This window comes from Dasypus novemcinctus, chromosome 3 (genome assembly GCF_030445035.2).
Source record: "Dasypus novemcinctus isolate mDasNov1 chromosome 3, mDasNov1.1.hap2, whole genome shotgun sequence".
Classification (NCBI taxonomy): Eukaryota; Metazoa; Chordata; class Mammalia; order Cingulata; family Dasypodidae; genus Dasypus; species Dasypus novemcinctus.
In genome coordinates, this window is record NC_080675.1 from 112,892,847 (window position 1) to 112,906,123 (window position 13,277).

Consider the following 13,277-nt stretch of genomic DNA (forward strand, 5'->3'; position numbering starts at 1 on the left):
AGCAAGTTTGATCACGGATTTACTATTCTGAAATCAATTTTAACATGCTATTTTCATTATAGCATAAACCTTATCTGTAGGGTCTCAGAGGAATGATAAGTTTTGAACTAATGTAAGAAGGAGGAGATAGAAAGTAGGGGTTGGATTTTAAAGATGTTTAAATGTTATAAGGGACAGAACTCTGTGACCAATGAGTGTGGAAAATAGATGGGAAGAAGTTGGTAAGGCTAACTGAGGTTTCCTAGCCTGGGCATATTGGAACTGTGGTGTCATTATTCAATTAAGGGAATGTAAAAGTAGCTGGTGCGTAGGGTGAAGGGACAGATAATTAGCTTGTCTTTGGATATTTTAAGTTTCAGTGTCTACGGTACATTTAACTGGACATCTTGAAAGACATATCAGAGTTGGAGATATTTAGGGGTTACTTGTGGTAAGTGAAATCATAGGAATCAACAATGGAAAGCAAATAGAATGACTAGAGAATGGGATGAAGGCTAGTATTCAAGGAAGCCAACATTCAAGCAACTGGTTTAGAAAGAACTTGTAGAAAGAGGTTAGGAAAGAAGAGGGAGAGATGTTTTCTATAAGACAAAGGAGTAAATTTTGTTAAGGGTCTCTGTATTCTTTGTTAAAGGTAAAAAGACCTCTGGTTCCCCCAGAAACGCAGTCATCACTTGGGCAATATTTAATTAAATACATGCAAATAAATGTAGGGTTTCACATCCTTAGAGTTCTCATACAATTATGCAATCTAGTTAACATGATTGCATCTCCAGTAGGTGTTGGAATAGTAGCAAACACACCTCCTTCTTTTTTTTTTTTAAAGATATACTTTATTCCCGACTCCCCCCTCCCCACACACAAATTGTCTGCTCTCTGTGTCCATTCACTGAGCCTTCTTCTGTGTCTGCTTGTCTTCTTTTTAGGTCCTGGGACCTTCCAGATTGAGAGAGAGGTGCTCAATCTCTTTTATCTTGTGCCACCTCAGCCCCCTGGTCTGCTGTATCTCTTATTGTCTCTCCTCTGTGTCTCTTTCTGTTGCATCATCTTGTGGTGTCAGCTCTCCTCTTGGGCCAGTTTACTGCGTGAGCCAGCTTGCTTTCACCAGGAGGCCCTGGGAATCAAACCCTGGACCTCCCATATGGTAGACAAGAGCCCATTTGCTTGAGCCAAATCCGTTTCCCACACCTCCTTTTCCAGAAGCCCGAAGTTTAAAAAAAAAGTGAAAGCCTTCCATTTGTTAGAATAATAATGTTATTGATCATAATATTTACTCTAATACCTCTCCAACTGGCATATATACATTTCTATGAAAACAGAGAGATGTGGTTACAGAGCTATAGGATCCAGAGGGATGAGCACATTACTATTTCTACCTTTAGATGGACTTGCTGGGCCAAAAGTCTTAAATGGTAAGTAGATATAGAGATAAAAAATTCTTCAAGGTGGTCTCTTCCATTTATCTACAAACCAGAGAATTTAAATGACTTGTCCAAATCACACATCTGGTTAGGAGTTAGGAAGTGAGTCAGGAGGAAAAAAAAATCAAGTTTCTTCTCAGATTAATATTCTTACTGTGTACTAATGCCAGAAGTAAAGTTCAGGCTAAAGATGGGAGTATGTGTATACCATTTTCTATGTTTGAAAGTAGAACTCCAAAACCACAGTTGTTAGGTATAGGACACTTTCAAAGAAACATTGCTATATATGTACCTATTAAACTTTTGGGGGTTCTGGATTCCCACAAAATTAACACAATTGTGAACATGATCAATAGGATTTAGGCTCTGACATGCTGGCCCTCCCAGGATGAACTATCAGTGGAATTTTAGAATCTTAAGCCAAAGAAAAGTGCTGTTCCCTGTGAGCAGCTCTTTGCAACCCAAACCTTCTCTTTGTTAGGAATAATTGCTGAAGCAAGGAGAGGAAAAGGAACCACTGGAAGGAGACTGGGAGGAGAGCATCTGAAACACTGTGTCATGTAATTGAAGGGAAGAGTGAGTTTCCAGGACTTCTTTATGCTGAAGTAGATAAATATTAACACTTGTTGAACTCCTTGATATGCAGTTACATGTGCACCCTCAACCCTCCAAGCATCTTGGTGTCATCATCTTTTCACTGAAGTAATGTCTACAGTTCAGCATTTTAACATATTAAAGAAAAAAAGAACTTGAAACCAAGGAGGGAGATACTGCAATGATATGTACTAACATATGGGAATAGTCACCATGGAGGCTAAAAAAGATCTGCCATGTAAGAATCTGTCAGCATGCCTTTAGCACTGTCTAGGGGAGAAACAGAATAGTAGAGAAAAAAAGCATTCAAGAGTGTACTCTGTTGGACAGAGTACAGGATACATAACCTTAGCCAATAACTAGTACTCACATTTATAGAGTGCCTGCAAGACTAGGTATGATTGGCCCCAATATGTAGTTAAACGAATGGAAGATCAAAAGTTCAGAAACCTGATTAAGGTCATAGTATAGGAAATGACAGAGCTATACTATAAGTTGAACCTACTGTCTAACCTTTTTTCATGATAGTCAATAGGTCTCCAATGTAGTTGTGCATCAGTTTCCTGGAGAACACGTTAAAATACATTTTCCAGATTCCCACTCAAGCTCTAGAAGATGGTAATATGTACTTTTCTCTCAGAGTTGTTGTTAGAATTAAATGTAATAAAGCATATGGGAGTTTTTTATAAAACTTTAACATAGGCATGCTCATAATTTGATGGTTTTATTACACATACTCCCTCAATTTCCTTGCTTTTGATATTTTATTCAGGAAACAATTTTCTGATAATTAGGCTTTATCAAGTACAGTGAAACCAGAAACCATAAAAAGGTGTTCTGGCTTGGTAACCACATTATAAATTAATACATTTAATTTCTAGTATATAAGTCAGCACTTTTGTGAGTCTGACCAGTGCTAGTTAATTTCCCCAAGCTTGATTATCACTTTGTGAATTGAGAGCATAAATGCAATCAGCAAAGCTGGAGTTCCAAGCAGAAGAGGTAAGAAGTATGAGTTGTTATAAATGGGGGCTTCCTGGGAGCAAAACATTAGGCTTTGGTCTGAGGTCTATAAAATTTACAAAACGAACTTTTTTTTTAAACGGAAGGTAACCTTTTCTCAGTGTTACCAGATGGTGTTTTTTTTCTCGGTTCCAATATACCATAGCGGGTATTAAGCGGGACCAGAAATGGTAATAGGGCCACGTCCCTGGCCGCTTTAAAATGCCCCCTTACTCCTTCCCCTCTTCACGCACATTCCCCAATTATAGCAATATATATCCAAGAAAGGTCTGGTCTTTTAATCCCAATAATTCTGTTTTTATTTCCACTCCTAAGTGGGGCTTGTTGAATTTTATTTAAATTAGCATCCTTTTCCACTGACCATGAAAGGCTGGTAGTTTATTTGCAGGCAAAAATCCTTGCTGTTTTTGCAATATTCACAAAGGCACTCAGCAGGCATTTACTAAATGCTTGCTCCCTGAGAGGTTAAGCGGTTTCCCCAAGACCACACAGATCGAACAAGTGGGGGAGGGGGGCTAAAAGTGCCTGTTAATAGCCAGTCACACGCCTTTAATTACCCACATAGCCTCATTCAGAGCCCACAGACCGGATTTTCAAGGGGACATGAAAGGAAAGACCCGGGTGTGAGAGCCAGGAAATCGGGAGAGGTGCCTTTCCCAGCATGCTCTGCAGCACACTGAGGGGCGCCAGACATATCCCGGCGTGCATCACAGAGCGCCCAAGGGCGATGATTCTCGGTTCCCGGAGGGGCAAGCCAAGTTAAACCGGTAGGTGTGACTTTACTTAGTTTTGAGACCCCGCTTCCTTCCTTTCCTGTTTAAAGCTGTAACTCCATCAGGCTACAAAAAAAGGTCCAGTAACTACCCTCCCCTTCCGCGTGCGAACGACTTTCCGCGCCGCTTCGAGTACGGTGCCAGGTGATTAGCGGTTAGGGGCGGGCCTGAGATTGGCACGTGACCAAACCTGGCAGCCAATGACTAGCCCGGCGGTCCGGCAGCGCGAGGATTCCCGGACCCGTGAGCGGAGCGGCGCGTGGGCCGGTTATGGGCTGCCCTGGCAGGTACGCGCAGGCGCTTTGGTTGCCACGCGCTCCGTCAGTCCTCACGCGCCCAGTGGCGCGTACTTGGCGCGAGGTGTTGAGAGTCAGTGTGTGTTTTTGTGGGTAGGGGGTTTGGGGGGGGGGGGGGGGGCGATGGTGTCACGTGGGCACTATAAGCCAATCGCAGCCCGAGGCTCACCCACAATCTCTGGCGCCTACGGGTGCGACGTGTTCCGTCTGGTTAGACCCATCCGTGACCGCCCAAGCGTTCTTTTCGACGCGCGTGTGCGGCCTGTATAATCTGGCCACGGGTTTTTCTACGACCTTGCCTCCGTGTGAGCACGGACTACAAGTTCTCGGCAAAATGGCTGCGGGACAGAGTCGCTTAGCAAGGGGAGCCCTGGGGCCGCGTGAAGGTCACATGACGAGGTTGGCAGCGCGTGCTGCTGGCGCGGGGAAGGGGGAGGTTGGAAGGAAGAGGCGTGGTTAGTCACGTGCTATCCACTGCGCCGTCTGTGGCTTTCATTCGGCTTTGCTGTTGCCAGATTTTCTCCTTTGACTCCTCCCACCTCGAAGCGTGGCAGGAGTCGGTGAGAAGCTGTGCGGGCGTAACGGCAAGAACCTTGGTCTGGGGATCAGGAGACTTGAGTTTTAGGCCTTTGAGTAACTGTAATTAGTAAATCGCGTTGCCACTCTTAGCCATCGTTCTCTCATTTGTATTTTAGCTCTATAGAGGAGATTAAAGCCCATCATATCTGTAATGTGTTGGATCTGTAACCTCTAGGTAATCCCGATTTCATGCAGATAACAAAAAAAAGTCAAATTATTAACAATTATTATGAGACAAGCGCCCCGCACCTCCCCCAAGGAAAGAACCATAACTGAACTCCCTGTGCTTTCCACAACAAAAAATCGTTACAGTCATGTGGGAAACCTGTTGGAAGTAATTTGTTAATATATTCTCGGAATGCTATCCATCTTTATAAATAAAATTAATAATCTGTACCTTCCCCTTATCACATTTGAAAAATATTCTGCCTTTTAGATGTCTAGTCCCCATGTATTTCCTGGAAAGAAATTAAGGGTGTTACTGTTACAATTGTGGAGAGGGGGAAACAGTAGTAGTTAGAAGGGACTTGATAATAGTTAACATCTTTCCAGAGTACAGTACTAAGTACTTTATAATTTTAAATTCATTTAGTTCACATAACAAACCTATGAAGTAAGTACTGTTACATTTATTGCATTTGATCAATGAAAGAAATAGCCACAGAGATTGATTTTCAGGAGTCACGTGGGTGGTGATTTTACATAATTCCAATCAGAATTCCTTTTGAAAACTTCACGCAAAGATTCTTAAGTTCATTTGGAAGAATAAACCTGTAAAGTAGGTAAAACTTTGAAAGAGAGAAGTTAGATGGGGTGGGACTTGTGAATATGCAAAACAATAAGTAACCCTGGAATAGACAAAACATATAAAAGTTTAATAAATCTATAAATGTATTTAGTATTATAAAGGAGGCTTTTCAGATTAGTTGGAAAATAATTCCAAAATGATATTAGAACAATTTGCCAGCCATTTGGAAAAAAATAAAATGGGATCACCACCTTAATCAAAATCTAGTGGATTAAATATTTAAAATCAAAATATATGAAGTCAGAAAATTATGACAAAAGAATGGGTCAACAGTTTTGTAATACGAAAGTAGAATCTATGAAGGCAAACATTGATAGGGTTATTACATAAAGCAACCTATGGTTGGCAGAAACAGCCAAAATTATTTATTCAATGTTCATTTAACATTTATTGAGTGCTTACTATGTGCCAGGTTGTTTTTTAGTTGTACGGTATCCAATGATAAAGCAAAGTGAGGCAAATTGCAAAACACACACACACACATAAAACCACACCTTTTAACCATGTGTTGGACTTAAAAGGTTAATGATGTTAATATCTAATAAATGGGCAAAAGACACACAGAAATAATAAAAGTAACCACTAAAGATAAAACTATATTATTTTTCACTTATAAACAAAGAATACAAAATATCCTATCTTTTTTCCTGGTCTGGCTGATTGGCCTAGATGTAATAAAGTTATATTATCTGTAATTTTGTATAATTCCAAGCAGAATTCTTTTTGAAAACTTGGCAAAATGATTCTAAAGTCCATTTGAAAGGATAAGCATGTGATACAGGGAAAACTTTGAAAGAGTAATGGGGGAGTGGACTTGTATTAGGAGCAGGAAAATTTGCACTCATTCAGTGCTGTTGGTAGGTATTTCGTGTTTTTGTTTTTGTTTTTTTAAGATGTACCCGGGCCGGGACTTGAACCCTGGACCTCATATGTTGGAAACCATTGCTCCACCACTGAGCCACCTTGGCTTCCCCCAGTTGGTTTTATCATTTGTTTGCTTGTTTTTTTTGTTTGTTTGTGTTGTTTTTAGGAGGCACTGGAAACTGAACCGGGACCTCCCATGTGGGAAGCAGGCGCTCAACTACTTGAGCCACATCTGCTCCCCAGGTATTTTGTTTTGAACATCCTTTCTGAAGGGCATTTTGGTCATACTTATTGAAAGCATTAAAAATGCGTTTGTAAAGAGAAAAAAAAGAAAAAATGCATTTAAACTTTGACTTAGCATCTTTTTTTTTGTTAAGGGACCAATTGGTCAGTTTGCAAAGATGTTCATTTAAGGGTTGTCTTTTTTTTTTTTTTTTAAAGATTTCTTTATTTATTTAATTTCCCCCACTCCCCCGGTTGTCTGTTCTCTGTGTCTGTTTGCTGCGTCTTGTTTCTTTGTCTGCTTCTGTTGTCGTCAGCGGCACAGGAAGTGTGGGCGGCGCCATTCCTGGGCAGGCTGCACTTTATTTCGTGCTGGGCAGCTCTCCTTACGGGTGCACTCCTTGTGCATGGGGCTCCCCTACGCGGGGGACACTCCTGCGTGGCGCGGCACTCCTTGAGTGCATCAGCACTGCGCATGGGCCAACTCCACACGGGTCAAGGAGGCCGGGGGTTTGAACCGCGGACCTCCCATGTGGTAGATGGACGCCCTAACCACTGGGCCAAGTCCGTTTCCCTAAAGGTTGTCTTTGTAACATTTAATAGAACACTGAAAAAACTTCAATAATGGAGGATTATTTAAAAAAATATTGTGTCTTCATTGAGTACCTTACAGTTAGTAATCATGATACAGATCTCCACTAATGACTTGGAAATGTATAATATATACTGTGAAGTGAAAAAAGCAGTTTATAAAATCATGTGAAATGTGGTCACATTTTTTTGTAGGAGTAACCTGTGTGTGTCTGTTAACATAGAAGTTTAAAAAGATGTACATCAAATGTAAAATAACAGTGATTTTATTTGGGTGTTAGGATTTTGGGTGAAATTTTTTTAAAGAATCTTAAATTTTTTAGAAGAGTTATGGATTTATAAAAAAATATTGCAAAAATAGTACAAAGAATTCCTATATACCTCACGCCCCGTTTTCTGTTACTAATATTTTACATTAATATGGTACATTTGTTTAATTAATGAGGTAATTACATTATTTATTTTATTTTTTAAAGATTTATTTTTAAAATTTATTCCTCTCCCCTCCCCCCACCCCCAGTTGTCTGCTCTCTGTGTCCATTTGCTGTGTGTTTTTCTGTGTCTGCTTTTATTCTTTTATTCAGCGGCATCAGAATCTGTGTCTCTTTTTGTTGGGTCATCCTGCTGCGTCAGCTCTCCATGTGTGTGGTGCCATTCCTGGGCAGGCTGCACTTTTTTTTGCATGGGGCGACTCTCCTTACGGGGCACACTCCTTGTGCATGGGGCTCCCCTATGTGGGGATATACCTGCGTGGCATGGCACTCCTTGCGCGCATCAGCACTGCGCTGGGCTAGCTTCACCACATGGGTCAGGAGGCCCTGAGTTTGAACCCTGGACCTCCCACGTGATAGGCAGATGCTCTATCTGCTGAGCCAAATCTGCTTTCCCTACATTATTTATTATTAACTAAAGTCCATACTTTATTCGGATTTCCTTTTTTCTATGTCAGGATCCCATCAAAATTACTTTTACTGGTCATGTCTCCTTAGATTCCTCTTTGCTATGACAGTCACACTTTCCTTGTTTTTGATGATCTTGACACTTTTGGAGGAGTATTGATCAGGTATTTTGTGGATTTGCTCTCAGTTGGGATTTATCTGATGTTTTTCTCATGATTAGACTGAAATTAGGTTACATACTATCAGTATGACTTGTCATTGTTAATGTTGACCTTGATTATTTGGCATTTCTTTTTATATATTTTATATTTTAAAAAATTCATATTACTTGCAATATAAAAAGTGAATAGGCAGTGAATTGATGAGACTGATAATATATAAAGAGGATTGATCAAAGTTCCAGTAAAAGAAAAATAACTAAACAGTGGCTGAAAAGGTTAATTATAGAAGGAGTTAAAGGCATTTGTACAGGGGAGCTTATTTTAAGTCTTTTAGGATGAACAGCCTTGTAATCATGATTTAGATTTAAATCCAAAGATAGGGAAGGAATTATTCAATTGTGCATAGAAAAATGAAAATATAAATAGGATCAGTTTAATAAGCCCTACTGTGTGCAGGTACTAGGAATTGAGTAGTGAATAAGACATAATCCCTGCCCTCATGGAATTTATGTTCTAGTAGATAAGATAGACAATAAGCTAATAAGCAAGTAATATGATGTTAGATATCCCCAAAGTGTTATGCAGGAAATAGTATAAGAGGATAGAGAGCAGTGGTGATGGGTTTGGTGGTTCTTTAGATAAGTTACCTGGTAAGGCTTCTCTGAAGTAGTTCGAGCAGAGGCCTGAATGATGCAGAGTAAGCCATTTCAACATGTGGAACATTTTACATTCAAACAGTGGGGATACTAATGTGAAAATTCGGTGGTGGGTATCATTTTGGGATTTTCAAGGAAGTACAAAAAGACCAATATGCTCTCGAGTTTAGAGAGTGCTGGGGAATAATTGGTTGTGGAATGGGACAGTGGTAGGAAATGAGGTTGGGAAGTTGGCAGGGCTCAGATATGTAGAGACTATATGTCATAAGGATTTGGGATTTTTTTTTTTTTAGGTACCGGGACTGGGGATTGAACCCCGTACCTTGTATGCAGGAGGCCGGCACTCAACCACTGAGCCACATGGGCTCCTGATTTAGCTCCCTCCTCTGTTTGCTTGTTGTTTGCTCAGTGCTTATTTTCTTAGGGAGGTATTGGGAACTGAACTGGGGACCTACCATGTGGGAAGCAGGCACCCAGCTGCTTGAGCCACATCCACTCCCATTGGACATTTTTATGCAGAAAATATCAACTAATTTATATGTTGGAGAAAGAGCACTTTGATTGCTCTAGAATTAAAAAGGGGCAGCAGGTACTATTAAGGAAGTTGTCGGATGGTACGATGAGATATGGTGACTTGGATTAGGGAGGTAGTTTTGGAGGTGGTGAGAAGGAGTCAGATTCAGGGTGTATTTTAGATGTAGCACCAACAGGATTTGCTGATAGATTGGGAGGTGAGAGAAATGAGGTGTCAAAAATGATTCCAAGGTTTTTGGCTAGAACAACTGATGCCATTTATTAGAATGGAAGAATGGACGGACCTAGTTTGGGGTTTGAAACAGAGAGTTTAGTTGAGTATTTGGAGTTCAAGAGGTTTGCTAGATACTAAGAGTAGCCATTGAATAGGCAGTTGACTATTCAAGTTTGGACTCCCGGGTCAGGGTGAAGACTGTGAGCATACATTTGGGATGTCATCAGTACCTAGATGGTGTTTTAAAATGTGGGATTGGTGAGATCAGCCAGGAGTACAGAAGAGGGCGGAGGACTGAGCCCTGAGACTCAGTTGAAATCATGGACAAAGGAATAGTTTACCTTTAGGTTTCTTTTATATCTTCTTTAGCACAGTATTTATTGATACCTTTTATAAACTTTAATACTCAATAAAGCCTTTGAGATGGTTGTAATGTAACCTAGACTCTTCTGTTACATGACTGAATCCTCAGGATTTTGGTACTTTCCTTTCTGAAGAATTTCTACTTTTTGCATTACCTGAGGGCGTAAAGTCCAAACTTCATAGCCCAGCATGTGGGATCCATCTTTGTCTGTCTCTACCCTACCTCTGCCCTGCCATGCTCAATGTGGCTTGCTCTTATAGCCATCTAGATACCTGGCATAAGCTTTCTTCTCCTCTGCCTACTTTTTGCCTCAAACTCCTACTTAGTCTTCAATATTCAACTTAAATTTGCTATGTAACTTCCCCCAATTTCACAGATAGACGTTGACTACACAGTGCACAGTGCTTCCTCAGTACTTTTGTTTGTACTTAAGTTTATAGCAAAACACAAAATCAGTTTTTATTTTGACTGGTTCTCTTATACATTTGTTTCCCCAGGGCTAAATATGTGTTAGATGCTTTAAAAAGGTTTAGAAGTTTTATTTTGGCAAAAAAGAGTAAATAATTAGAACTAGATCTGCAATACATAGTTACAAGGATCCTTAGTTGAGTTTTTTTTTTTTTAAGATTTATTTATTTCTTCCCTTCCTGCCCCCCTCCCCCCAGTTGTCTGCTCTCTGTGTCCATTTGCTGTGAATTTTCCTGTGATCACTTCTATCCATATCAGCGGCACCAGGAATCTGTGTTTCTTTTTGTTGCGTCATCTTGTTGTGTCAGCTGTCCGTGTGTGTGGTGCCATTCCTGGGCAGGCTGCACTTTCTTTCGTGCTGGGCGGCTCTCCTTTCGGGGTGCACTCCTTGCGCGTGGGGCTCCCCCTATACAGGGGTGACACCCCTGCGTGGCAGGGCACTCCTTGCATGCATCAGCACTGCACGTGGGCCAGCTCCACATGGGTCAAGGAGGCCCCGGGTTTGAACCGCAGACCTCCCATGTGGTAGGCGGACGCTCTATCCATTGAGCCAAGTCTGCTTCCCAAGATTTTTAAGATCATATTATTATGGCAAATTTTTGGTTTTAAAGATTATTCATTGTGATGGAATTTAGCCAGTATGAGTTTAAGGAAATATCAGTTAGGAGGTTTAGTTCAGAGACATTTTAGGAAAGTTTTCATCTCCAGGGCTGAATAATTCTTATTCTTGGGAGGCAAGCTATTATAATAGATTCTTCACTTGCCCACTTCCCCACCCACCTTCTCGGTAGTTAGGAATTCTATTTTAATGTTACATATGTACTTTGAGCTCTTTGCTGGAGAAGGAACTTCAGTGTAATAAATCCAGTAGACTTAGCAGTATTTGCCCCAGGAAAGTTCTTTAAACTGTTGCATAAAGGGAGGGTTAATAGTGTGAATTGTAGGTATGAAGGTTTCAGTCTGTAGGCCCAAAGTAGGGTTGATTATTTTGTCATTCAGTCATAAGCATGTCTTGAGTACCTACTATACATGGGCACAGTGTGAGGTGTTGTGGAAGACATACAAAAGAAGTAAAAGACATGGTTCCCTGCACGAGGCCCTTACAATTTTATTGAAGAACTGAAACATAAGGTTAAAAGAAATATAATTTTAAGGAATGTATCAATAAGTGCAAAATTCTGTGGTTTAAATCAAGGACTTTGCATTTCTTCAGCCCATAATTATATTCTCAGAGTTAGATGCAGTCTTAACCCTTAACAATTTTCAGTTTATTAACTTGACTTGGAAACACTGCACTTTCATCTATCCTTCAACATTTTGGGTTTCAAAAGACATTGTTGATTTGACTTTTGTTTGATGTGCTAAAAGCCATATGTTGGAAGAGAGTGCTCTGCCATTACATTGCACCCAAACATTTTATTCTTTCATGTCTGTGAGGAAGATATACGTGGGTAGTGGGTGTAGTTCATTGGCTGAGCGCCTGCTTTGCATGTGTGAGGTCCTGGGTTTAATCCCTGATACCTCCTAAAAAAAAAAAACAACCACAACTATTCATTTGAAAAGTACAAAAAAAGTAAAAAAGTATATACTTGAAAAGGTGGAATGTCATTTATCCTTTATACGTGTAGTGGAGGCATACTTGCCTTCTTTTGTCATGTGTAGATTCTTGATATCTTTTCTCTTTCCACCTAAGAGAGGACAGCTGTAGAACATAGGGACAAAATTTTATGTGTGTATGGATATAAGTTTAAAAATACTTATTTTTGCTTTTGAATTATCGAAGCAGTTTTCATTTGAGATGATGAAAATTATAGATAAGTATGAAGAAGAAAATAAAAATTTCTAATATGTTCACAATCTACCACTGTTAACAAATTGATATATAATCCTAAGCATATTTTTTAATGGCATATTTTGTTTTTAGTAAATTAAATGCATAGCTCAGTTATCTTTAAAAATGATTTTATCATTGTCTTCTTTTCGTATGGTGAATCTGATTAAATCACTCTCCTCAATAAAATTCTTCAGTGACTTCTCATAGTAAACAGAATCAAGTTGAGACAAGTTCAGATATCTTATTTTAGCTTATGAATCCCACTATTTTCAAAACTTATCTCGAGCTACATGTCTCCCTCCCTTTGTTTTACCCGTGCTACATTGTGTGTAATAGTTTCAGGTCTCTAGATGAGGGGATGGCAAACATTTTCTGTCAAGAGCCAGATAGTGAGTATTTTAAGCTTTGTGGGTCATACCATTTCTCTTACAGCTACTCAGCTGTCTTGCATGAGACTAGCCATAGACAATATGTGAATATATGAGCATGGTATTATACAAGAAGAATTTTACTTACGGACACAGAAATTGAATTTCATATAGTTTTCTTTTTCAAGAAGCTTTAGATTACATAAATGTAACATAAAAAATATAAGGGGGAAGCAGACTTGGCCCAGTGGTTAGGGCATCCGTCTACCATGTGAGAGGTCCGCGGTTCAAACCCCGGGCCTCCTTGACCCGTGTGGAGCTGGCCCACGCACAGTGCTGATGTGTGCAAGGAGTGCCCTGCCACGCAGGGGTGTCCCCTGCATAGGGGAGCCCCATGCACAAGGAGTGTGCCCTGTAAGGAGAGCCTCCCAGCGTGAAAGAAAGTGCAGCCTGCCCAAGAATAGCGCTGCACACACAGAGAGCTGACACAACAAGATGACGCAACAAAAAGAAACATAGATTCCCGGTGCCACTGTTAAGGATAGAAGCGGTCACAGAAGAACACACAGAGAATGGACATAGAGCAGACAACTGGGGGGGGGGAGGGG

At 40.4% G+C, this 13,277-nt stretch overlaps 1 protein-coding gene across 5 annotated transcripts in view; it reads left to right on the top strand.

Moving 5' to 3' along the window:
• The first annotated feature begins 3,716 nt into the window (after positions 1-3,716).
• Positions 3,717-13,277, top strand: part of MGA (MAX dimerization protein MGA) — a 208,246-nt gene continuing 198,685 nt past the window's right edge. For 2 of the 5 annotated variants that reach the window (XM_058293972.2, XM_058293973.2), the window contains exon 1: positions 4,024-4,098. In XM_058293972.2, coding sequence (XP_058149955.1) covers positions 4,082-4,098 — 17 coding nt within the window. In that variant the 5' untranslated portion in view covers positions 4,024-4,081. Of the gene's footprint in view, positions 3,806-4,011; positions 4,099-13,277 lie in introns of those variants that run through there. The other 3 variants (XM_058293978.2, XM_058293961.2, XM_071214120.1) reach the window with 3 other exon arrangements.